General features: G+C 37.7%; 5 protein-coding genes across 6 annotated transcripts in view; 3 read left to right on the top strand and 2 right to left on the bottom strand.

Moving 5' to 3' along the window:
- Positions 1-9,273, top strand: part of LOC146460215 (uncharacterized) — a 19,438-nt gene extending 10,165 nt beyond the window's left edge. Inside the window, exon 3 of the mRNA XM_085088534.1 lies at positions 7,195-9,273. Within this exon, the coding sequence (XP_084944660.1) occupies positions 7,195-8,142 (948 nt within the window). The 3' untranslated portion in view covers positions 8,143-9,273. The remainder of the gene's footprint in view (positions 1-7,194) is intronic.
- Positions 1-27,318, top strand: part of LOC146460210 (uncharacterized) — a 59,979-nt gene that overhangs the window by 11,046 nt on the left and 21,615 nt on the right. Inside the window, exon 1 of one of the 2 annotated variants that reach the window (XM_085088494.1) lies at positions 23,305-23,351. The exons of the other annotated variant lie outside the window; for it this stretch is intronic. The gene's annotated coding sequence lies outside the window, so the exon portion shown is untranslated. Of the gene's footprint in view, positions 1-23,304; positions 23,352-27,318 lie in introns of those variants that run through there. 2 annotated transcript variants of the gene reach the window in all.
- Positions 1,520-27,318, top strand: LOC146460212 (uncharacterized). Its single transcript, XM_085088505.1, has 2 exons — positions 1,520-1,716; positions 23,270-27,318. Exon 2 carries the CDS (start codon positions 23,285-23,287, stop codon positions 24,761-24,763), a length of 1,479 nt encoding a protein of 492 aa, XP_084944631.1. The 5' UTR covers positions 1,520-1,716; positions 23,270-23,284; the 3' UTR covers positions 24,764-27,318.
- Positions 12,104-13,156, bottom strand: LOC146460214 (uncharacterized). The gene has a single exon (XM_085088323.1). It carries the CDS (start codon positions 13,154-13,156, stop codon positions 12,104-12,106), a length of 1,053 nt encoding a protein of 350 aa, XP_084944449.1.
- LOC146460213 (uncharacterized) lies at positions 15,491-17,226 on the bottom strand. Its single transcript, XM_085088322.1, is given in 3 exon segments — positions 15,491-15,732; positions 15,735-15,779; positions 16,938-17,226. Coding segments are annotated over 3 exon segments (576 nt in total).

Raw genomic sequence — 27,318 nt, 5'->3', positions numbered from 1 at the left:
ATAAAAAAGAACATCTGCTAACAATCGCCTTTTTTCCATTGATGACAAATTTAATTTCTTTAGGCGGTTAGCATAGCAGTCCTCAGTCTTTAAGATAAATTTGATTGCCCTTTTCCCTGGGTGGGGGGGGGGGGGGGGGAGGAGGGAAGGGAACTAAAAGAAATTTAATGCGGGCAGGCTCCGCCCCGAGGTCCGACCCTTTACCCTTTTATATACCATTTTTGGAAGAAAAGGTACCCCTTTCGTATACCTTCCATTGGCAAATGGTACCCCTTTCGTATACTTTGATTGGAAAATAATGAAAGGCCCATTTAAATACCTAAATGACAGATTTCCCTACCCTTTCATATACTTTGACTCGTGAAATCCCTACCCTTTCATATACTTGAAACGTGAAAAAGGTACCCCTATCGGGCGGAAAAGCGTCCCCGTATAGGCCATTATAGGGAGTACCCCGCCCCCTCCACCCGGGCCCTTTTTTTTTTTTTAACATTTTCTAGCTTTTCAATGCCCTTTTGGTGTAAGCTGGGACCATATGAGAGACTAAAATTTCTGCAAGGTTTATCGGACTGCGTAGAAAACTTAACACGACAGCGACATGATAGAGACCAAACGGAGAATCAACACTAATGATAATGCGGCAACCGTGGGCAACTGTTTCGAGCTGGTTGGCTCTCGTCAGCACGGTGTAGCACAGCAAAAAGTAAAACACCAACGCGAGTCGATATTCTACCAAATGCACGTGGTAGCCGATTTCGGATGGGCCCAAATTCAGACATCCGTCCACGTCATAGCGCGTGTCTACGAACGATGAACAAAAGAACTGAAATATCATGTCGCTGTAGCAATATTAAAAAAGTTAAATTATGAGAAAAGCAAGACTTTCCTTCACAGGTACATGGCCAAACCATGTTAAAAAGTACAGCATATCGGATCTAAAACAATTTTTTTAAAAATAAGTACTAGTGAGCAGCACACAGCAACGAATCTTGCTAACTTGTTTTATTATCCGACCGGTTTCGTGTGATAACTACGCACTTCGTCAGGGATTGAACAAGATAGTTTGGGGAACTTATTTTATACCTAAATTTTACAGTACAAATGACGTTCCACTAGGGTGTGAACAGCAAAAACACCCACAGACATAAGTGCAGGAAGTGACAAAAATCCTGCCGCAGGGTGTGTAATGTATAATTTTGAGGCTCACGGATTTAACGTTAAATCCGTGCTCACTAGTACTTATTTTCAAAAAATTTTAAAAAATTTTATTAAAACCAAACAAAAAGCAAGGAACCGCACAACGAAAATGCTGCAGGTATACGCAGGATCTGTAAAATCACTAATTAGCCAAAATATACAGTCCGATCAGCCTTGCAGAAATTTGAGTCATTTACATTTTGGCTGATTAGATCTTTTACAGATCCTGTGTATACCTTATTTCATATGAGAGCGCAGTATTCTAAATTGGATCGTACAAGAGCCCAGTAGAGAGTTTTCAGAGTCTTGCGATCATCAAGATCCACTGTCCCCAAAATTCCAATGTCCTTGCCATTTTAACTTTTCCCCGGGATCCTCTGCGGCGCGTTCAAACTGCTGGGTAACCGCCCCGTGCACGGTCATCGACGCTTTCTTCTCGAAAGAGTGTTGTGCAGCTGTTGTGCTTGTTCTTGTCCTTTGTGATCATGTATTAAAGCGGCAAGATTTCTTTCTTTGCAGGTAAGACAGGCTGTTCAGTATACTTTTAGCCGTAGTAGAGTTCATTTTATAGGTGACAGCGACAAGCAAAGGACACCTTTCAGGATATTCGACATCGATAAAAGAAGACCGATTGATTTTAAATTATTCATTGCCTCGAGTAACGCTTTCAAGGTGCTATGGAGTGAACGAAACCCAGATTGGTAGTTACTCAAAAGCTTGTTTCCGTTTAAGTAGTGGTAAAGCTGTTGATAGATAATTTTTCGAAGATTTTTGAGACAAGAGGTAATATAGATATTGGTCGATAATTGCTAAGATCAGATTTACACCTTTTTTTTAATGCAGGAGTGAATTTCGCGATCTTCCATTCGCTTGGAAAGATGCCCTGATCTATACAGCTTTTGAAAATTTTTGTTAGTGATGGTGCGACGATATGAGTAGCTAGTTTTAAGAGTTTACAGGGAATTCGATCTAGCCCCATAGCTTTTTTTTTTCATTTATTTGACTCAATAATTCGCACACAGTGCTAACGCCAGGAGTCTTCAGGGAAAACGCTTTATCAGTGGGCTGAAGATAGGACTCCGGTTTGATGTCTGATGGCAGTATTTTGTTCACCAAGTTAGGGCCGATAGTCATGAAAAAAATCATTAAAAGCTTCTGTCATTTCATCTGCAGAATTTACAATTTTGTTTTCAATCTTGATTTGGGAAATATTTCTAATTTTGCCACACTTGCATGAGGTTAGTTCATCAATCAGCATCCATGTTTTGCGTGGGTTCTCTTTGTTCATTTCTAAATTATGCATAAAATGCTGCCGTTTGGCTTGTGTAAAGGCATTGTTTGTCTCATTACATGTGTGTTTATATTGTTGCCAAATGGTCATATCGTTTTTATGAGTTGCTTTTACTAACCCGCTTTCTTTAAGGCAGGGCCTGTTTATTTACAATTTCCATGAATTTATTGAATAAATTTTGCATTCTTCTGAAAATCACACAAAGACACATAATGTGTGGTTCCAGAAAATATCCATACCCCCCACGGAGGGTTTTTTTCAAGTTTGACCCCCCACCCCCCAGGATTTTCAGTTCCAAGGGGCTTCATAGTACTCCCCACCTCCCCCCCCCTGGAATTTCCATGATTTTTCCATTTGGTCCCCCTACCCCTTGGAAATTCCATATCCGCAATTAACAAGACTTTACACATCTATTTTGATCTCGTTAGTACTGTAATAACATTAAGCCGCAGCTGTTTATAGTTACACCTCAGATGAATACGTAAAGCGGCATGTTTTTCACTGTAGGCTGCCAAACAATTGTAAACTACACCACGTTCGCTATTTTATAAATATGTTATAAATTATTTATGGAATATTTACTAGGTCACAAACAAAACTGCTGGATTATGAAAGACTAAGGCTCTGAGATTTAATCTTCCTAAAAATAACCGTGGAAAATTGTAGACGCATAGCGGCAGACACGTCCCTTGAAGTGTTTAAACTAACGAGCGTATTAACACCCAAATGTCATAGTAGCTGACCTTTACTCCATTTAACCATTCTCCATTTAATTTTCTCTCAAGAATCTAAGAAAGTACTAAAAGTTTACGCACTTTCAAATAAACCAGTCGAAGTTTTAATTTATGCTTAGTCAAAACAACATATCGAATTACATTTTACACGCAATTAATTATATTATTGCATACTTATTTCAGCTTTCACAGCAAAACTCTGGAAAATACCTCAATATTACCCATTTTTGTATGTTGCAGTTGTAACTTTTATCCAGTCACCATAATTTGTGAACAGTGCTGTTTATGATATTTTTTGTGTGTACTTCGCTTATCAGTGGAAAGCCGTATTTTAGCCGTCTTACAACATGTTTTTAAAACACCTGTTTGTCAAATGTCGCTTAAATTTGTCTTTTACCAAAGGCATATGTCAATAAAGTCATACACTTTGTCTTTGTAGTTGGTAAAGATGGTAAATTCTTTTTAGGCCTTAAGTATTTTTTAACTTGTCATGCATTTCATGCATGAAACAAAAATCTCAAGTTCAGTTGTAACTAACAAGGACTCCGTCCACAGTTACATGTTCTTCAAGAGAAACGGCATTGAATCGACTTTGCTAACATTTTACAAACTTGTAACTTCACGGATAACGATGAAAATATGTGATAACCTAGTTATTGAACATTCAAAATTGCACTTTATAAACAAATGAAATATGGGGAAGATAATTTTCTAGTCGGCCATTTTGTTCGACTTGATGTTAAACGTGTTGCTCTGGAGTGCTTTCTGCGTGGTACGAAGCTACTAACAATAATGGAAAATATATGACAAAGAATCTTACGTTTATCTCAATGGACGGAAACTTTCATGTTGTTTGGTTACGTTAATCGATTGGCAAAGTACGTAAGTGTTTAGTCGATCGCATTTCAAATCCTCTGGAAAGAAAACTCTTTGTGTACCCCCCTCCCCTTCAGAAATCTACCCCTTTCAGATCCCCCTTCCCCCTTGGAATTTCCGTGACCCTCCGTGAGGTGGGTATGGATATTTTCTGGAACCACACAATTAAATAAAATAATTAAAATGGACACCAAGAAACTAACCAAAATTTATAATGAGTCTATCTTGTAATACTCAAAAGTCAGTTACCAAATCAAATTTTGAAACCCTTTAGTTTTACAAAAGTTCAATTTGCAAGGAATTGTGAAAAGTCTTTTTTTGTTGTTCAGTCATCTGCCATAGCCTAGGAGTTTCACTGGTTGTGTCAGATATGTGATGATATTATGAGTATTATCAGGTCAATCATAATCATATTATCATTGTTTGTTCTTGTCATGATCATTGTCATCATTATTCTTATTATGAATTCATTGTCGTGATTCTTCCCAAGTTTGGCTCATTGGTCATTTCAACTAACTGCTGCATCAAAAGTCTTATGTTTGACTCTTGTCCAGGATTTAGTATTGCCAGAGGACAGACCACAGTAGGTCTAAATTTCGGGTAATTTACATATGGTAATTGCGGAGGTCTACCTAACCCTTTTGCCAGTGCTTATCGAGACCCATGCATGCTATTTTCGAGGTAAGAGAGTTTTTTACTACAAGGGATTCAGGGATTTCAGTGTACAGTATAGTGCATGTGTATTTTAGCAAAATTTTGTTTCAATGCTAAGCTATTTCGGGAGACACTTGAACCGGTAGCTCCAACTGTGAGATTTATGGCGTCTGCTGTAATGATGTGGCCAATATTTTACAGCGACACACTTTTCAATTTCCACCTGTGACAGATACAGCAGATTGTGTGGCAAGTGGTCGCCTATGGGAGGTTCAAAGCAATTGAAAATTTTAAACAATCATCTCTAAAAAGTGGTCGCTTACAAGAGAAGGTCGCTTACGAGAGGTGGTCACCTACAAGAGGTTCCATCTATAGTGATTTGACTTAAAAACTTTTGGTATCTTGGAAAAGTGGTTGCTTATGAGAGGTAGTCGCTTACGAGAGGTGGTTGCAAAGGGAGGTTTGACTGTATTCTACTTGTTTAACACTCAGGCACGCTGTTAAAAATCCGATAAAATTGTGAGATTTGCTGGGTGTAGAGGGTTCTTTGACATTTCATATCAGTTCCACTTTCAGTGAGTGTCTCATGTAAAACGAGATGTCTATGGGTGATTACACGGGATGAGTTGGGGTATGTTTTGAACTAAATGCCAAGAAAACATATTCTCCTGTTGTGATTGAGCCAATTAAATAATTTATATAGTTCACAATGTTACAAAGATAGCATAATGTTGTCTCGGTATATAGCTTGCATTATTCTTATCGTCATACCAGAAATTGTAGTATGATGAAGTAATGACGCCGGCCTGACTCACATTCCATTCTGGTTATGTAATGTCAAATGAGTCTAAGATCACAAATTGCCCTCCTTTTATTAAAAAACATAAAGAGAAACACACAAAAAAACTTTCCTTAATGAAAACGTTTTGTAAAAATTGACAATGAAACCTTTATTTTTTTTTGTGAAGTTGATTTCCAGTAGCATTTACGCACCAGTTTGACAAAGTGATGTGATGTGTGTTTAAGCTTATCAATGACCTTTCCTCTGTGCACTTTCTGTCAAACAAAGCGTGACTTCTTTGAATAAAAACACTCGCCGGTAAGCAAAACAAACACAATTCACGTGTTTCTTAGCAGACAAAATGAGAAAAGTTTATTGCTATATACCGGTACAATTTTAATTCATGAGCAAATTAACAATCACAAAACCAAATAAATGTATTAGGCATCAAGTAATTGATTCACCAGCACTGTGAAGCTTTCTACCCCTTGAAAATCACACAAAGACACATAATAATTAAAATGATTAAAATAGAAACTAAGAAATTAACTATAATAATTTTTTTTATTTATAATAAGTCTATCTTGTCATACTCATTAGTCAATTATTACCAAAACAAATTAATTTTTAACCCTTAAGTTAAATACAAAAGTTCATTTTGCAAGGAATTGTGAAAAGTCTTTTTTTATTATTCCTTCATTTTGCCTTGCCTTTAGTTTTCACTAGGTGGGTCAGATATGTGATGATATGAGTATTATCATTCAATTAATCCTTAAAATAAACAAATAAATAAATAAAAAATAGACTGGTCAATCTTAATTGGATCATTTATAACTATTTTCACTGTTTGTTCTTGTCATAATCATTTTATCATTATTCTTATTATGAATTCATTGTTGTGATTCTCCCCAAGTGTGGCTCATTGTTCAGTTCAACTTACTGCTGTATCAAAAGTCTTATGTTTGACTCTTGTCCATGATTTAGTATTGCAAGTCATAACCATTCTAATTCTTTAAATGGGCATATTGCTAAACAGCGACTAAAATTGTGAGATTTGCTGGGTGTAGAGGGTTCTTTGACATTCCATATAAATTCCACTTTCAGTAAGTGTCTCGTGTAAAATTAAGTAAGAGTACTTTCAAAATTTTGTGTGTTGTCTGTTGTGTGAGTATCTCATTGCTAAATGTATTTTTTCAGTAATTGACACAGGCATACTCAGCAAAACAAACAACTAAGTTCTTCCAAAAGGAGTTTAACTTGTGACCATTCAATAACTATTCTGGATGCCCTACCACTAAGCTACAGGAGTCTCTTGGGAGTAAGGTTATTAACTAGGTTCATTTGACAAACATCCTGTATGCGGCTGGGATTTCAATGTTGATGAGTTGCTCTGTGGCAAGAATTGTGAAATATGAATTGGTTTTAAGATCCTCGAGTTTGTTTCTTTCTTGGGAGAAATGCTGGAAGCATGACTTTTTTTCTTTTTTAATGGTTCTTGACTATTTTCAGAAGGTGGTTTTAATTACTTTTCAGATATTAAACAGTATTAGAGAAGAATGCCAACATACTTGAGGCACAAAGAAGGCCGCTTGAACGCTGTCCAATGCAGACTGTGTGGCAAGTGTTTTAGTAATGCAAGAAATTTAAGGAATCATGTAAATGTCCATACTGGAGAGAAACCTTATAAATGCAAACAGTGTGGCAAATGTTTTTCCCAAGCAGGAAATCTAAGGACGCATGAAAGAATCCATACTGGAGAGAAGCCTTATGAATGCAAACAGTGTGGCAAGTGTTTTAGTCAAGCAGGATCTTTGAGGCACCATAAAAGAGTCCATACTGGAGAGAAGCCTTATGAATGCAAACAGTGTGGCATGTCTTTTCGTGAAGCAGGAAATCTAAGAAGACATAAACGAGTCCATACTGGAGAGAAGCCCTATGAATGCAAACAGTGTGGCAAGTGTGTTAGTCGAGCAAGAGACCTAAGAAGACATGAACGAGTCCATACTGGAGAGAAGCCTTATGAATGCAAACAGTGTGGCAAGTGTTTTTCCCAAGCAGGAAATCTAAGGAAGCATGAACGAGTCCATAGTGGAGAGAAACCTTATGAATGCAAACAGTGTGGCAAGTGTGTCAGTCAAGCAGGAGCCCTAAGGAGACATGAACGAGTCCATACTGGAGAGAAGCCTTATGAATGTATACATTGTGGCAAGTGTTTTAGTACCAAAGGAAACCTAAGAAACCACGGACGAGCTCATACTCGAGAAAAGCCTTATGAATGCAAACAGTGTGGCAAGTGTTTTAGTCGAGCAGGAACTCTAAGAAAACATGAAAGAATCCATACTGGAGAGAAGCCTTACGAATGCAAACAGTGTGGCAAGTGTTTTAGTCGAGCAGGAACTCGAAGAAATCATGAAAGAACCCACAAGGATGGCGCAGATTGTGTTCATGATAACACGTCCAGACAAACCCACACTTTCCTAAGACCTTACCGTTGGATGAAGCCAGAGGCTGGTCATGTTGAAAAACACATCTGTTGGATTTGTCAGAAGGAGTTGAGTAGTGAGGCGCTACTTCTTGGGCATTATGAAAATCATATGATTAGTGATTGAGTGAACTTGAAGTTTACTCTCTCTTCTTATATCACTGTATGTGGCTGTGCGATATTCGATACATATTTTTGAGTTAAACACACAAAATTCATACATTCCAGTAGCCGAGCATATTAAAATCTGAACAAACGGTCTCTGGCTGAACAGTTTTAAAAACATAAACTTTAGGGTATCAGATTGCAGCCTTTAATGAATACGAAAGGCTGCAGTGTGGTAGCCAAAAGCTTAAGTTTTAAAACGTTTCAACCAGAGAACGATTTTTGGATTTTAAGGTGTATAATCCTGTTTACTCGTCTTCTTTGATTCATTCCAGTAGCAGTTATACGGCTCACTTAATTGGCAACCACTGAATGTAATCACCTTATTACAGACGGTTGTGTTTTTCCACCTGCTCAATATAGACACCCTTCAGTCCTGATATAAACACATGTTGTTGTCTCCCGGATGGACGCCAACAGGAACAGAAAAGAGTGTCCTTGCTCGTTAATGGGTTTGTTTGTATAACATAATGAACTTGATCGTTTTACAGTGAAGATATTGGTCAGGAACAAGAAAACTTCTTATAGTTATGAGGTGTTGCATTTCATCCAGTGCCCGTAAAGCTGAGGTTGGCTACAAAGTTCATGCATAGCAAATTGAAGGTATACTTGGTGTGGATTTAAGGTTTTAAAATCTTGCACGCAACTGTGGCTTACCTGCACTCTACATATATATAGTTTACGCTTTAAGGGATAGTATGGCGTGTCCAACGAGCGATGATTCTTGGAGTAAAAAAGACAAAGCGCATAATTTACGTAAAAACGGACTTTAAGAAGCCACAACGGGAACGACAACGTCGCTTGAAAATGGAAGTCCAGGATTAGCTCAATTCGTTCAACTGGGACTGAACTATCCAGTAACAGAACTGGGGACAATTCAATGAAACTTTAACACTTGTAGTTTACCAGCTAGGCAGTTAGTTTGACAAGCCCACAGGAATGATTAGTTTAGAAACGAGTTCAAAACTCATTGGTAAAGACTTCCAACAATGTTAAGCGGACTCATGTTGTGCATGAGCGTGCAATAACAAGGGTCCAGTTTGTAAGTTACAAGTGTAAACATTTTATTAAATTGGCCCCTGGTGTAAACGGCGTTGAAGTTGAAAAACTTACCGTCAGTCATACGCTCACGTTCTCCACAGAACCTTGAATGTTGTCATTTCACGTTGTTGGTTGGCAGAATACGGCGAAGAAACGTCCTTGCCATCGCCGTAGTAGCTTGTTAAACTCGCTATTATTTGTCAGCTTCTTTCTTGAGTATTAAATTCCCTGTTTTTTTTGTTTTTTTGTTTACGGAACATAGTCAACATAGTTATTTTACAGAACACGTGCGACAATAGTAGTTATTGCTCAACAGTCAGAGGTAAACAAAACTAAACAGTTGAATTATTGTCCAACATTGGCCAATTGTTCACAGTAAGAAAATAGCGACAAAAAGACGCCACGTAACGTAAAAAGACACTTCATCGATGTTAAAGGTTAGTGTGGACAAGGCAGCATAACGACAGAAAAGGAAAATGAGAGACAACAACATTGGGATAAAATTCATCTTCATATGTCGTTTCACCGAATGAGGAAACCAGGCTTTATGTAAAATCGCTTCTTAGCAAGTGGGGCTTAAACGGAATTCTTATATTGTACTGTGTCGATAACTTGTCGTTTTTGCGTGTTGATGCTGTTTATTTTTTTCTCTTTGAGATGTTTATATCAGTAACAAGTTTGAGTTATAAGTAATTAACTTTGATTTTCCTCGAGTTCAAAAATTAAACTTCTTCACTGATCATATTTCTTGTTTCAATGATATTGTAAAGAAAAGTCACCACTAAAACTGAAATGTTTTAGAATCTGTTTGTAAGCCTTTGTGTTAAAACTGTCTTCTGTTAGAAAAACGTTTGAATGCAGAGGTCCACACAACGCAGGAATTAAACTTGCTGGTAATTTTGCCAGATCTCTCTCGTGAAAGACCTCGTGTCAGGCGTCACTTGAACGTGAAAATACAGAACTGCAAGGCTGGCACTACGGCAAAGGGCAGATTTATTGGTGGCCAATATTTCGACTAATAGAATTAGTCTTCCTCAGGGCCAGAGCTATACTGAAGGAAAATATAGTAACGGCTCCTTAAATTAAAGTTTGAAAAATACATGGAAAAAAATGATTGGCTAATACATGACATGAAGAATGCGTACTTGTAAATATGAGATTATCGCGATCCTGGGGGATCTTCCCATTGCGCTGAGACGTCAATATAAAGTCGTATTGCCGTCTCAAAATGACGGTTCCTGATTGGCTCAAAAACTGTCATGTAAGAATGACAGCACGGCACTTAATGGGTTTGGCGCGCACAGATCAAAATTTTACTTCTGTGAATGAACATGCGACGTTGGATGGTGTTGTTTATTTCTTTTCATTTGAGTTTACAAAGCTTCTGACACTGTTCAAGGACCACTTATAATATTTTTTTTGTGGTGAACATGTACCATGGTACAGCGGATACAACTTTTTTCTTGAAGGTAAGCGAAAAAGAGTGATTATAAATTCGATGAAGAGAAATTTACTTAAAAGACCTTCTTGAGTGTGAAAGCGGTCACGGTAAATAACAATGAGCTTAAATTCCAATAAATTATGGCATTTTCAAAGCAAAAGGATCTGTTTCTTTTCTGATGTCTCTTATCTCAAAAAAGAATTGCTTCAAGAGCTCTGCTGCGTTCTCTTTCATGGCTCAGGTCTGTCAATTTGATCTTGTTGTCGCAGCTCCGAACGGCAGACTCGGTAATTTTTACAGTATTCTTCGCCGCTTGGTGTCTATTAAATTTCTAAATCTCCACGGTATCTAAGCTAGGATAACAATGCTCTGTTTTCGTTTTTGGGTACTAGTATGGTTGCTCTTTTTATTCTTGCTTCTGGTTGTGAGGTTTATTCATCACTGTTTTCATGTTGTTGTTTAAGCTTAAGCTCGGCGGTAACAAGTTTTCAATAAAATTTGCTGGTAAAATGTTCAAACCTACTAGCTCGTCTATTTCATCAATGGTAGGTGCTTTATGGACTGTAAGTTTTTTGCATTTTCTTTGTTTTGACGTAAAAATTAAAGCCAAAAATTCAAATAACCCGCCCCGAGAAAGCGCACGGATATTACCATGGAAACAGTTTTAACTGAAGTAAGAATTTCTCTTTTAATCAGAGCACGATTTGTACTTTATCCGTTTACTATCTCCAACAAAATGTCAGTATCGCGATGAAAAACTAAGTTCGATCTTGAGACGGCATTACGACTTTATATTGACGGCGTTGGGAGAAAATATATTCCGTATTGGGCTCCGTCGCGTCGCTACTCCGCCCAATACGGAATATATTTTCTCCCAACTAGCCGTCAATATAAAGTCGTATTGCCGTCTCAAAATCGAATTTAGTTTATAACAAAAATATAGAAGTGTATAATGAAGGTTCAGCGTTCGCTTTTCCTGTTAATGCCTTCTTGAGATAACGTTTTCCCTTTATAAATTAGAAAAGCCTCGTGTGCCTTACGGCGGGAGGCATTGATGGTGGGTTGTAGTTCGAGAGGGATGAGTCGCGTGTCCGCAGAAGAGTGACCTGGTAAGTTGAAGTGTGTAGGGACTGCTGCTGTAGAGTTGGTGTGATGTAGGTTGTTTGTCGCTTGTCTGTGTTCTGTGAACCTTTCACGGATCGTGCGTTTGGTTTCCCCTATAAACTGTTTTTTACATTTTTTTACATTCAATCATATATGTAAGGTTAGTAGAATTACAGGTTATATGTTGTTTTATTTGTCTTGTTTCGCTGGTGTTGCTTAAAGTGTACGAAGTTCTTGCATTGTCAATGTAAGGGCAAGTGAGACATCCATGAGTGGAGTTGCAGCGGAAAGTGCCAGAGGTGAGCTTGGGTGTCGTATTAGTGTTCTTTAGTTTTGCTCAAACCAAAAGGTCGCGAAGGTTTGGTGAACGACGGTAAGCGATGAATGGTTTATCTTTGAATATTTTTTGAAGGCGATCTGTGGAGTTGAGAATAGGTTGTTTCCTGTGAAGTGTTTCTTGAATATTAGGTAGTGCTGGGTCATAAGTGATCGTGAAGGGGACTGGGGTGTTGGATTTATCTTTATCGTGATTATGTTCCTGTAATGTCTCATTTCTGGGTATCTGTTTGGCTCTTAAGATTTGTTCTTTCACAAAACGGTCTTTATAGCCTCGTTTTGTTAAATAGGAGAGCAATTTTGCTGATCGATGTTCGAAGAATTCGTCTTTAAAGCAAATCCGGCGTAAGCGGAGAGCTAGGCTGTAAGGGATGGCTTCTTTTGTATGATAAGGATGACTTGAGGAGTGGAGTAAATACTGGTGTTTGTCTGTAGGCTTGCAATAGAGATCGGTTTCGATTTTTCCATTTTCGAGTTGAATATTAACGTCCAGGAAAGGAATAGAAGTTGTAGATCGTTCACTAGTGAACTTAATAGTAGGGTGGATGTTGTTGAGGTATGTGATGAAGTTGTCTAGCTTTTCTTCTCCGTGTGTCCAGACCATCAGAATGTCATCTATGTACCGGAGCCAGAGAAACGGTTGATCAGCGTAATCCTTTAGTGCTTTTCTCTTAAATTCCCCCATAAACAGGTTTGCGTAAGCAGATGCCATTCTGGTCCCCATGTCCGTACTATGTTGTTGTATAAAATGTTCGTCGTTGAAGACAAAGTTGTTCATAGTCAGAATCATTCTTAGAAGGTCGCAGATAGATTCCGTAGGGACGGATTGATCAGTTCGTTGGCCAAGAGCTATACTACATGCGTTGATTCCTTCGTTAGTAGGGATGTTCGTGTACAGAGATGACACATCAAGGGTAACAAGTATGGCATTGCTGGGGAGAGCGTCGATATCGTTAAGTATGTTTAACAGGTGGGTGGTGTTCTTTACATAAGATGGGAGTGACTGCACCAAGGGATTAAGATGGAAACTAACGAATTCCGATATGCGACTCATCCCTCTCGAACTACAACCCACCATCAATGCCTCCCGCCGTAAGGCACGCGAGGCTTTTCTAATTTATAAAGGGAAAACGTTATCTCCAGAAGGCATTAACAGGAAAAAAGAACGCTGAACCTTGATTATACACTTCTATATTTTTGTTATCTCATATTTACAAGTACGCTGTCTTCATGTCATGTATTAGCCAATCATTTTTTTCCATGTATTTTTTCAAACTTTAATTTTAGGAGCCGTTACTATATTTTTGTTATCTCATATATAAAAGTACGCTGTCTTCATATCATGTATTAGCCAATCATTTTTTTCATGTAGTTTTCAAACTTTAATTTAAGGAGCCGTTACTATATTTTCCTTCAGTATAGCTCTGGCCCTGAGGAAGACTAATTCTATTAGTCGAAATATTGGCCACTAATAAATCTGCCCTTTGCCGTAGTGCCAGCCTTGCATTCAGTTTTGCATTTTTTGTCTTCTGTTGCTGTTATCTTTGTGCAATGTGATCCTCGTGGGGAGGGGGATGGGGCCGTCACGCCAAGGAACATGTGCTTGAACACTTCTTTTGTAGAGTTCTTTTCTGGTTTGTTGCAAACCGAACAGTTCAATTTAGAGCAATGGCATTTTATTTAACGAATCCAAAAGGTTATACGGTTTTATTTTGTACACACTATACTCTTTATAAATGCGGTATACAAACTCTACTGTGTGGAACTCTTTTCTTAAAAGCAAGGCTGTTGTCTTGAAAGTGTATAAATAATACTTTAAGTCAACAAAAATGTTCGATTGACCCTATTCCGGAATAGGACTACATACCATGATGACAAGGAATCCCTCATAAGCGGTTTTTTTAGTTACTGGAGTCCAAAATCGCTTTAAAATCATTGTGTCAGTCGGAAAGTTTGCAGAAATGTCTTCCCAAATGTACTTGAAAAAAGAAATTTAACAGCTATTCCGCTTATTCTTATTCGGGAATACGGTTAATCGATTATCGGATAATCGGTTATGACTATGCGGTGAAAGTAGATCTTAGCAAGGGCTATTGAAATCCAAAAAGAAAATTGGGGGTAGCCACGCATTTTTTTTTTAGAGATAATTAAGCAACAATTATTCTAAAAGACAGTAAAATACAAAGCAACGTATAGCTTTTTTTTCCAAATTGAAACTTTATTATCTCTAAAATTTTCTTTTACATACCAAGGGCAATTGCTAGGTTCTGCTTTCTCAGCATAATTTTAAATGGCGCAAAAAATATCCCTGTAGTAGTAGGCACCACCCATAGGAAATCCGAATATCTCGAGATGCGCAGGACGTATGCGCAGCAACAAAAGTAGGCACCTTCCTTAATTTGCGTTTCTGTTTCTCATCAGTGTTTTTCGTTTGACAACCTCACCGTTTATAGATCTTCTATTTTAATATTCCTAACAGTTCGGGGGAAAAGACAGTGAACATTACGGGTAGCCAAACGGTTGTCTGCAGAATATAAAATATACTTGAAATTTTTTCCCCATGCTTTGCCTCTGGTAAAATATTACCTAAAATAGGCCCTCCAACTTGACCGCATCGCAAATGATTCCCGACCGGAAATAATTCACAAATTGAACCGAAATGACCCCCAGAGAGGACCACAAGAAAACCTCGAAAACATTCACACGTTCTTATCATCAAAATTGCACGCCCTTACTTACTGTTATTTTTTACGGGATTCTCGTGGGCCCTGCCACGGTTAATCTTTTTAAACTTGTTTTCGTCTCGGTTCTGCAAGCAAAATTTTCGTCTGTCTTTCTTTCCATCTTAGGATCTCTGTGATGTGTCCTCGAATTTGTGTAGCGCTGCTCTAGAGGCTTTGTAGACTTTCCCAGGTAGCTTTTTTTTTTTTTCAAAATAAGTTAATTTATTTTTTTTAATATATTCAATAAAACTTTGGTTTTCACAAAGTTAAAAGAGTGGTTAAAGACGAACTGGAATAATTTTTCTGGCCGAATCAGTCGCAGATCATTGCATATGAGACGACAATCCACAGTCCTCGACATCCTAGAGTCCACTCAACTCCACTTCACGCGACAGTCCACTGCCCACACAACTGCACTGTCTACAACATTTCACTTCCCACACGACATTCCACTGTCCGGGGCAATGAAATGTCCGTTGACTTATATTTTATTTACAAATTTATGGCATATAAAAGCAAAAGCCAAGAGATGAAATGCAAAAGAGTCTAAGACCCCATATTAAAGCAGATCACCAGTGGTACTTAGATGAAAATAATGATGCAAATTAAAATGTGATAGTAATTAATATTAAATATTATAACAATAAAAACACTAAGAGAATGAACTAATCTACATCTTTAAAAGAATTCGCACTTGTTGCCTCACGAATGGAAGCAGGAAGGGAGTTCCATGTTCCCACAAGTCTATGAAAATAAGTATATTTAAGAACATACGTTCTTGCATATCTCATCTTTAGAGTTAACTTATCATTGTGTCTAAATGAATAGTGATCAGTTTCCTTATAGAAATCTACATAAGGTCCTACATCAATATCAATTACTCAGTGAAGAGCTTTGTATAAAAAAGAACATCTGCTAACAATCGCCTTTTTTCCATTGATAGCAAATTTAGAACTGTTTAAGTTCTTTAGGCAGTCAGCATATTAGTTCTCAGTCTTAAAAATAAATTTGGTCGCCCTTTTTCCCGGGTTGAAGGGGGGGAGGAGGGGGGGTACTAAAAGAAATTTAATACGGGCAGGCTCTGACCCCTTACCCTTTTATATACCATTTTTGGCAGAAAAAGTACCCCTTTCGTATACCTTTCATTGGAAAATAATGAAAGGCCCTTTTAAATACCTAAATGACAGATTTTCCTACCCTTTCATATACTTTGACTCGTGCAATCCCTACCCTTTCATATACCTGAAGCGTGAAAAAGGTACCCCTATCGGGCGGAGGGTCCCCGTATAGGCCATTATAGGGAGTCCCCCCCCCCCCGGCCTTTTTTTTTGGAACATTTTCTAGCTTTTCAATGCTTAACACGACAGCGACATGATAGAGACCAAACCGAGAATTTTTTTTAACAGCTTTATTGACCATTACGCATGTTACATACAGCAAATTAAACAGCCAGAAAGAAATGAAATATATGTGCAAAGTGATTTAAAGTAATAAGGTCAAAAGGACAGGTGCAAACGGGACGCGGGGACCCATGCAAGGCACCTCCCATGATACAAATATTAATTAAAACACGATCAACCAAAACACGCCAAATTTAAAAGACGCTAAAAAATAACTAGGGATAGCAGGGGCAGAATCGTACAATTGACCAGGTACAGGGATAGAATATGTCAAAGTGATTCTGCAAAAGGTGAAACATGTGCTCAGTAACAAAGTTGCGGAAGGAAGCAGTAGTTAAAAAACTGGTAGTGGATGAGAATTTACAGATATAGTTCCAGAGCTTAACAATACGATTAAAGTAAGAGGTCTGAAAAGTGCTAGTTTTGCATACAGGAGTTTTAAGGTTATAAGGATTACTTAGTCTGGTTCGGCCGTGAGAAACTGGAGAAACAAAGTCATAAACATTAAGATCAATAAAACCTTTCCGACATTTGTAAAAAAAAAACCAAGATCTTTGAGTTCGAGGTCAAATGTCAGAGGAAGAAGTTTCAAAGTTAAAAGTCTGTCTCTGTATGACATCACGCCTACACGTTGTTTGAGGATCCACCTTGTGGCCCTCCTTTGAACCCTTTCAATTTGAGTTTTTAATGCAATCTTGTCCGGGGACCAGACTTGTGTCGCCTAGGATAACTGAGACTGTCTTCACAAGTGCAAGATAAAGTGAGCGTCTAGCAGAGACATCTTTTAATAGTGGGCACGTGCGTTTTAAAATTCCAAATAACTTGTTGGCCTTAGCAGTAATGGCATGGATATGTGTGTTCCAGGTGAGGGAGTTGGTGATGTTAACTCCAACATCTTTCTCCGTGGACACACGCTCGAGCTCTACATTATCAAGCTTGTAAATGAAGTCTACGGGTTCTTTTTTCGAGTGATGGTTACGGCGCCTTGCATTTAGAAGCATTGAACCGGATATATATTGTTGTGCCGAGTTCACGTGTCCATGTTGGTCAGGGTTTTATGCATGGACATGCAGTCATCGATGGTATTGACGTTGCGATATACTTTGGTATCGTCAGCATAAAGGAAAGTGAAAACATCACCTATGGCTACATCTGGGAGGTCGTTAATGAATCAACAGAATGCGGCAACCGTGGACAGCTGTTTCGAGCTGGTTGGCTCTCGTCAGCACGGAGTAGCACAGCAAAAAGTAAAACACCAACGCGAGTCGAGTGGTCTACCAAATGCACGTGGTAGCCGATTTCGGATGGGCCCAAATTTAGACATCCGTCCACGTCATAGCGCGTGACTACAAACGATGAACAAAAGAACTGAAATATCATGTCGCTGTCGCAATAAGTTAAATGAGAAAAGCAAAATTAAACTTTCCTTCACAGGTACATGGCCAAACCACATATCGGATCTAAAAAGATCTACGGTCCAAAACATTAAAGCAAACAATAAGCAAGGAATCGATTTATATTTTGGCTGATCAGATCTTTTACAGATCCTGAGTATACCTTCGTATGAGAGAGCAGTATTCTGAATTGGATCGTACAAGAGCCCAGTAGAGAGTTCTCAGAGCCTTGCGATCATCAAGATCTCTGCAGGTTCTTTGAATTATGTTAATTATATTGATTCCACTGTCCCCAAAATTCCAATGTTCTCGCCATTTTTAACTCTTCCCCGGGATCCTCTGCGGCGCGTTCAAACTGCTGGGTAACCGCCCCGGTGCACAATCGTCGAAGCTTTCTTCTCGAAAAGAGTGTTGAGCAGCTGTTGTGCTTTTTCTTGTCCTTTGTGATCATGTACTAAAGCGGCAAGATTTCTTTCTTTACAGGTAAGACAGGCTGTTCAGTTTACTTTTAGCCGTAGTAGAGTTCATTTTATAGGTGACAGCGACAAGCAAAGGACACCTTTCAGGATATTCAACATCGATAAAAGAAGACCGATTTATTTTAAATTATTCATTGCCTCGAGTAACGCTTTCAAGTTGCTATGGAGTGAACGAAACCCAGATTGGTAGTTACTCAAGAGCTTGTTTCCGTTTAAGTAGTCGTAAAGCTGTTGATAGATAATTTTTCGAAGATTTTTGAGACAAGAGGTAATACAGATATTGGTCGATAATTGCTAAGATCAGATTTACACCTTTTTTTAATGTAGGAGTTAATTTCGCGATTTTCCATTCGCTTGGAAAGATGCCCTGATCTATACAGCTTTTGAAAATTTTTGTTAGTGATGGTGCGACGATATGAGTAGCTAGTTGTAAGAGTTTACAGGGAATTCGATCTAGCCCCATAGCTTTTTTTTTTTCATTTATTTGACTCAATAATTCGCACACAGTGCTAACGCTAGGAGTCTTCAGGGAAAACGCTTTATCGGTGGGCTGAGGATAGGACTCCGGTTTGATGTCTGATGGCAGTATTTTGTTCACCAAGTTAGGGCCGATAGTCGTGAAAAAATCATTAAAAGCTTCTGTCATTTCATCTGCAGAATTTACAATTTTGTTTTCAATCTTGATTTGGGAAATATTTCAAATTTTGCCACATTTGCATGAGGTTAGCTCATCAATCCATGTTTTGCGTGGGTTCTCTTTGTTTATTTCTAAATTATGCATAAAATAATGCTGTTTGGCTTGCCTAATGGCATTGTTTGTCTCATTACATGTGTGTTTATATTGTTGCCGAATTGTCATATCGTTTTTGTGAGTTGCTTTTACTAACCCGCTTTCTTTAAAGCAGGGCGTGTTTATTCACAATTTCCATGAATTTATTGAATAAATTTTGCATTCTTCTGAAAATCACACAAAGACACATAATGTGTGGTTCCAGAAAATATCCATAGCCCCCCCCCCCCCCCACCCATGGAGAGTTTTTTTAAGTTTTTCCATTTGGTCCCCCCTACCCCTTGTAAATTCCATATCCACAGTTTACAAGACTTTACACATCTATTTTGATCTCGTTAGTACTGTAATAAAATTTAGCCGCAGCTGTTTATAGTTACACCTCAGATGAATACGTAAAGCGGCATGTTTTTCACTGAGGCTGCTAAACAATTGTAAACTACACCACAATCGCTATTTTATAAATATGTTATAAATTATTTATGGAATATTTACTAGGTCACAAACAAAACTGCTGGATTATGAAAGACTAAGCCTCTGAGATTTAATCTTCCTAAATATGACCATGGAAAATTCTAGACATATAGCGGCAGACGCGTCCCTTGAAGTGTTCAAACTAAGGAGCTTATTAACACCCAAATGTCATAGTAGCTGACCTTTTCTCCATTCAACCATTCTCCATTCAATTTTTTCTCAAGAATCTAAGAAAGTACTAAAAGTTTACACACTTTCAAATAAACCAGTTGGAGTTTTAATTTATGCTTAGTCAAAACAACATATCGAATTACATTTTACACGCAATTAATTATATTATTGCATACTTATTTCAGCTTTCACAGCGAAACTCCGGAAAATACCTCAATATTACCCATTTTTGTATGTTGCAGTTGTAACTTTTATCCAGTCACTATAATTTGTGAACAGTGCTGTTTATGATAATTTTTGTGTGTACTTCGCTTATTAGCGGAAAGCCGTATTTTAGCCGTCTTACAACATGTTTTTAAAACACCTGTTTGTCAAATGTCGCTTAAATTTGTCTTTTACCAAAGGCATATGTCAATAAAGTCATACACTTTGTCTTTGTAGTGTGTAAAGATAGTAAATTCTTTTTATGCCTTAAGTATTTTTTAACTTGTCATGCATTTCATGCATGAAACAAAAATCTCAAGTTCAGTTGTAACTAACAACGTCTCCGTCCACAGTTACATGTTCTTCAAGACAAACGGCATTGAATCGACTTTGCTAACATTTTACAAACTTGTAACTACACGGATAACGATGAAAATATGTGATAACCTAGTTATTGAACATTCAAAATTGCACTTTATAAACAAATGAAATATGGGGAAGATAATTTTCTAGTCAGCCATTTTGTTCGACTTGACGTTAAACATGTTGCTCTGGAGTGCTTTCTGCGTGGTACGAAGCTACACTAAAAATAATGGAAAATATATGACAAAGAATCTTACGTTTATCTCAATGGACGGAACGTTTCATGTTGTTTGGTTACCTCAATCGATTGGCAAAGTACGTAAGCGTTTAGTCGATCGCATTTCAAATCCTCTGGAAAAAAAACTCTTTGTGTACCCCCCTCCCCTTCAGAAATCTACCTCTTTCAGACCCCCCTTCCCCCTTGGAATTTCCGTGACCCTCTGTGAGGTGGGTATGGATATTTTCTGGAACCACACAATTACAATAAAATAATTAAAATGGACACCAAGAAACTAACCAAAATTTATAACAAGTCTATCTTGTCTTGTGTATCTCAAGAGTCAGTTATTAAATCAAATTTTTAAACCCTTTAGTTTTACAAAAGTTCAATTTGCAAGGAATTGTGAAAAGTCTTTTTTTGTTGTTCAGTCATCTGCCTTAGCCTAGCCTTGGGGTTTCACTGGTTGGGTCAAATATGTGATGATATGATGATTATTATTGAATCAGGTCAATCATAATTATATTATCATTGTTTGTTCTTATCATAGTCATTGTCATCCTCACTCTTACATGTATTTTGAATTGATCACCGTCATTCTCCCCAGATGTGGCTCATTGGTCAGTTCAACTAACTGCTGTATCAAAAGTCTTATGTTTGACTCTTTTCCAGGATTTAGCGTTGCCAATTATAACTACAGTCGAACCTCCCATAAGCGACCACCTACAATGTCAAGGATATTTGGTTGCTTACGGGAGGTGGTCGCTTACCAGAGGACAGACCACAGTAGGTCTAAATTTCGGGTAATTTACATATGGTAATTGCGGAGACCTAACCCTTTTGCCAGTGCTTATCGAGACCCATGCATGCTATTTTCGAGGTAAGAGAGTTTTTTACTACAAGGGATTCAATCTGATTAAAGTTTATTTCAGTGTACAGTATAGTGCAAGTGTATTTTAGCAAAATTTTGTTCCAATGCTAAGCTATTTTGGGAGACACTTGAACCGGTAGCTCCGACTGTGAGATTTATGGCGTCCGCTGTAATGATGTGGCCAATATTTTACAGTGACACATTTTTCAATTTCCATCTGTGACAGATACAGTAGATTGTGTGGCAAGTGGTTGCCTACGGGAGGTTCAAAGCAATTGAAAATTTTAAACAATCATCTCTAAAAAGTGGTCGCTTACAAGAGAAGGTCACTTACGAGAGGTGGTCACCTGCAAGAGGTTCCATCTATAGTGATTTGACTTAAAAACTTTTGGTATCTTGGAAAAGTGGTCGCTTATGAGAGGTAGTCTCTTATGAGAGGTGGTCGCAAAGGGAGGTTTGACTGTATTCTACTTGTTTAACACACAGGCACGCTGTTAAAAATCCGATAAAATTGTGAGATTTGCTGGGTGTAGAGGGTTCTTTGACATTTCATATCAGTTCCACTTTCAGTGAGTGTCTCATGTAAAACAAGATGTCTATGGGTGATTACATGGGATGAGTTGATGTATGTTTTGAACTAAATGTCAAGAAAACATATTCTCCTGTTGTGATTGAGCCAATGAAATAATTTATATAGTTCACAATGTTACAAAGATAGCATAATGTTGTCTTGGTATATAGCTTACATTATTCTTATCGTCATACCAGAAATGGAGGCCTGACTCACATTCCATTCTGGTTATGTAATGTTAAATGAGTCTAAGATCACAAATTGCCCTCCTTTTATGAAAGAACATAAAGAGAAACACACAAAAAACTTTCCTTAATGAATACTTTTTGTAAAAATTGACAATGAAACCTTTAATTTTTTTTGCGAAGTGGATTTCCAGTAGTATTTATGCACCAGTTTGACAAAGTGATGTGATGTATAAGCTTATCAATGACCTTTCCTCTGTGCACAGTCTGTGAAACAAAGCGTGATTTCTTTGACATGAACTCTCGAAATTCCACCGTTCAAACTGTTGAGTACTTCTTAGAAGTTTTTTTTTTACTTCGATTTACAGCATCGAAAGGGTTCATTTTTGTTTTGAAAAGGGCATAACCGCCAATTTGCCTTCTTTTGAGTTGTGGCTACGTGACATCGTACAGATATGGATAAGTTAATTATGTCCCCTCCCTACTGACAAACACACACATTATGGCTTCTGATTGGGCCGTTTTTGTTGAAGCCAATGAGAACAATAGAGGACAAATATCTCTAGGAGAGGACAGAATTCAATTCAGGTTCAATTAATTTATTCATTGCAATTAATGACTACAATGAAGGGAAAAAAGAAAAGATACGCCACCGAAACCTTGACACGATCCACCCTGAGGACATCCCGTGCAATTTAGTAAGAGTGCTTCCAAAAATTTGCATGTTGTCTGCTGTGTGGGTATCTCATTGCCAGATGTATTTTGTCAGTATGTGGCAAAGGCATAAAAAACCAAATTCTCCCAAAGGAGTTTTACTTACGACCTTCCAATTACTAGTTCAGATGCTCTACCACTGAGCTACAGGAGACCCTAGGAGCAAGGTCATTAAACTAGGTTCATGGAACAAACATTCTGTATGCTGCTAGGATTTCAATGTTGATGAGTGGAATATGTGCATTACAAGAAATGTGATGTTATGTTTTAAACCTGGTGAATAAGTGATAGAGGTACATGTATTGTTTTACGCAGTTATACCAGAAAAATTACTTGTTCAGATGGTCTACTACTGAGCTACAAGAGACAATTTGACAACCAACATACCCATCACCTGGGACAACTTAATTAGAAGTTTACAGTTTGAGCGTGTGAGTTTTTTACCCACTCTGTTGACTTTATTAATGCGGGACCCAAGTTGCTTTCTGTGGCGAGAATTGTAACATCTGGATTAATTTTAAGGTGCTTGAGTTTGTTTCTTTCTTGGGAGAAATGCTGCAAGCATGACTCTTTTTTTTGGCTATATTCAGAAGGTCGTTTTCAATTACTTTCAGATATTAAAAAGAAGAATGCGAACATCCTTAAGGCAAAGAGGAGGCTGCGTGAACGCTGTCAAATGCCAACAGTATCGCAAGTGTTTTAGTCAAGCAGAACACCTGAAGAGACATGAAAGAGTCCATACTGAAGAGAAGCCTTGTGAATGCAAACAGTGTGGCAAGTGTTTTACTCAAGCAGGAATTCTAAGGAGGTATGAACGATTCCATATTGGAGACAAGCCTTATGAATGCAAAGAGTGTGGCAAGTGTTTTAGTCGAGCAGGAAACTTAAGGACACATAGAAGAGTCCATAGTGGTGATAAACCTTATAAATGCAAACAGTGTGGCAAGTGTTTTAGTACCACAGGAAACTTAAGGACGCATGAAAGAGTCCATACTGAAGAGAAGCCTTATGAATGCAAACAGTGTGGCAAGTGTTTTAGTACTGCAGGAAACTTAAGGACACATAAAAGAGTCCATAGTGGTGATAAACCTTATAAATGCAAACAGTGTGGCAGGTGTTTTAGATTTGAATGTGCTCTAAGAAGCCATGAACGAGTCCATACTGGAGAAAAGCCTCATGAATGTAAACAGTGTGGCAAGTGTTTTAGTGAAGCATGTGCTCTAAGAAGGCATGAACGAGTCCATACTGGAGAAAAGCCTTATGAATGCAAACAGTGTGGCGAGTGTTTTAGTCAAGCAGGAAGCCTAAGAAACCACGAACGAGTCCATACTGGAGAGAAGCCTTATGAATGTAAACAGTGTGACAAGTGTTTTAGTACCGCAGGAAACCTAAGAAACCATGAACGAGTCCATACTGGAGAGAAGCCTTATGAATGTAAACAGTGTGACAAGTGTTTTAGTACCGCAGGAAACCTAAGAAACCATGAACGAGTCCATACTGGAGAGAAGCCTTTTGAATGCAAACAGTGTGGCAAGTGTTTTAGTGAAGCAGGTGCTCTAAGAAGTCATGAACGAGTCCATACTGGAGAGAAACCTTATGAATGCAAACAGTGTGGTAAGTGTGTCAGTCGAGCAGGAGACCTAAGAAGACATGAACGAGTCCATACCGGAGAGAAGCCTTTTGAATGTAAACAGTGTGACAAGTGTTTTAGTACCGCAGGAAACCTAAGAAACCATGAAGGAGTCCATACTGGAGAGAAGCCTTTTGAATGCAAACAGTGTGGCAAGTGTTTTAGTCAATCAGGAAACTTAAGGACACATAAAAGGGTCCATACTGGAGAGAAGCCTTATGAATGTAAACAGTGCAACAAGTCTTTTAGCCACTTTGGAAATTTAAGAAAACACGAGAAAACAAGAGCTCACCAGGACGCCGCAGAATGTGTTCATGATAACACACCCAGACGTACTAACACTTTGCTAAGACCTTACCGTTTGGTGAGACCAGCGTCTGGTCATGTTGAAAAACACATCTGCTGGATATGTCAGGAGGAGTTGAGTAGTGAGGCACTACTTCTTGGACATTATGAAAATCATATGATAATTGATTGAGTGAACTCTATTCTATGTTTACTTTCTCTCTCTCTCTTCTTGTATCACCATATAAATGAGTTGAAACTCACAAAATAAAAACATTCCATTAGCATCTTAAAATCTAAAAAGAAAACGTTCTCTGGCTGAAGAGTTTCTGAAAGATAAGCTTTTGGCTAGGAGACTGCAGCCTTTATTTAAATTAATGAATGAATAAAAGGCTGCAGTCTGGTTGCCGAAAGCTTAAGTTTTAAAAACTTTTTAGGCAGATAACATGTTTTTGATTTTAAGATTTATAATTCTGGTTATTTGTCTATTTTGATTTATTCCACTAACAGTTATACTCGCTTAATTTGCATGCAATGAATGTGGTTACATTATTACAAACTTTTACCCGCTAAACTTAATAATAATAATAATAATAATAATAATAATAATAATAATAATAATAATATTAATAATAGTAATAAAATAACATTTATACCACGCAGTTTCTATAAAAATATTCAACTGCGTCTTACAAAAGATATTATACACGCCCTTATGATATAAACACCTGCTGGCGTCCAGTGGATGGACACCCACAGGAACAGAAAAAAATTCTTCTTTCCTAATGGATTTGTTTTGTATAACATTAGTTTGAAAAAAAATATAACATCACATTTCCTTTCATGATTTTGATTGTTTAACAGTGAAGGTGTAGGGTCTGGAACAAGAAAATCTCTTGCATGCCACTTTGAGGTTGAGCAGCAGACTGGTTTGAGTTGTAAAGTTTAACCAATGTATAAATTGACTCCAGGATTTCTCAAACTCATTAACAATTCATCAAGAGAAAACAAACAAAATCACTACCGTAACCATGGTTTGGATATGTGATCCTAATTACCATAAAATTTTGCCAACTTTAGCCTTGAATTTCTCCAAGAATTATTGATCATTTGAGAAGCCATATCAAACACTCAAAAGTGTGTTTCATCAGATATCCAAACACCTCGAAGTCGTTTAAAAAAACTCGGCTACGCCTCGTTTTTTCAACCTACTTCTACTACACGCTTCCTCGTGTTTGATATATTACATGAGAGAACACTGTAAGATTAATCATTTGACCAAGTTTGGTACTGTTGAGTTGAATAACAACCAAGTTATGGACTTTGAAACATGGCTTTCAATCTATACAAATGTCTCTAATTTTGAAGAAAATAATAAACTGAAAAAAAATGCAAACGAAAATGCTGCAAGTATATGCAGGATCTATAGAAGATCTAAGTTTCATTGAAATGGTAGCTATCTTACAGGATTTTGCAGGAGTAACAGACATGAGCAACTTTTTGAAAAGAATTTGTATGGTTTCGTGGGACGCTGTCTCAAAATTGGAGAGTTTTGTATGGATTTGGAACCATTTTTCAAGGTCCTTAACTTGGTTGTTGTTCAACAACAGTGAACTTTGTAGAATGACTTATCTTAACATGATCTTTTATGTGGTAGTGTCAACTTACCGGTATAATAAAATAGATAAAATTTGTAACTCAACTCAGTCTCCTTATCAACTTGAAAGTGGCCTGTAGTCATAAGGTTTTGTAGTGAGTGGTCACTACTAAAACTGAAGTGTTTTAGAATCTGTTTGTAAGTCTTTATGTTATAACTGTCTTTTGTTGCTGTTACCTTGGTATAGTGTTATCCCGGGGGGAGTAGGGTTAGGCTGACATGCCAAGGAACATTTGCCTGGACAATTATTGTTTTGTAGAATTCTTTTCTGGTTTGTTGAAAACCGAACAGATCAGTTAAGAGCAATAGCATTAATTAACTATGAATCAAGAGGTGATGTGGTGTTATTTGTACATCATAGTCTATATAAAATGCCGCATATACAAGTCTACTGTGCAGCACTCTGTACTTAGAATAAGTCTCGGTACAGTTAATTTCCAAACAGCTAAGCTGTTGTCTTCAAAGTGTGTAAGTGTGTCTTCAAAGTGTATAAATCTATTTGAAGTCAACAGAAGCAGATTAGCTGCTTTAATTTGTGTATGTTGCTCTTGATTGCTGATAAGACAGCAGTAGTTCGGAGAAAAAGACAACGTGAGGGCAAGTCAAACAGCTGTCCGTAGAATATTAATATTATTGGCCCGTCGTAAATATTATCTCTAAATAGGGCCTACAACTTAATTAACCATGCCGGAAATGATCTCGGAGCTGCAAATGATTCCTGACTGGAATTGATCACCAAATTGAACCAGAAATGATCTCCAGAGTGGATCACAAATGACGGTTGAGATTATAACAAAAATTTTATGAGATTCTCGGGGGCTCTGCCATTTCAATTTTTTCAACTTTTTTTTTCGTCCTGATGTTACAGCAGAATTTTGGTCTCTATCTCTTTGTCCATCTCAGGGTCTCTATGATGTATCCTCAGTTATATCAAGTGAAAATAATAATTATTTATAAAACGATAGCTGTGAAGTTACGTTTCTCTAGCGCAACCTCACAGGATTTTATAGACTTTCCCAGGCATTGATTTTTTATTAATATATTCATTTTTGTTTTGTTTCTTGATATACAATAAAAAGTTTAAAAAAGTG

This window comes from Pavona decussata, unplaced genomic scaffold (assembly GCF_977016875.1).
Source record: "Pavona decussata unplaced genomic scaffold, jaPavDecu1.1 SCAFFOLD_214, whole genome shotgun sequence".
NCBI lineage: Eukaryota > Metazoa > Cnidaria > Anthozoa > Scleractinia > Agariciidae > Pavona > Pavona decussata.
This window is presented reverse-complemented; position numbering and strand designations above follow the sequence as displayed.

What these genes read in the sequence shown, in the direction of transcription:
- LOC146460212 (XM_085088505.1), top strand. Translation starts at nt 23,285, where the DNA reads ATGCGAACATCCTTAAGGCAAAGAGGAGGCTGCGTGAACGCTGTCAAA.
- LOC146460214 (XM_085088323.1), bottom strand. Translation starts at nt 13,156, where the DNA reads ATGAGTCGCATATCGGAATTCGTTAGTTTCCATCTTAATCCCTTGGTG.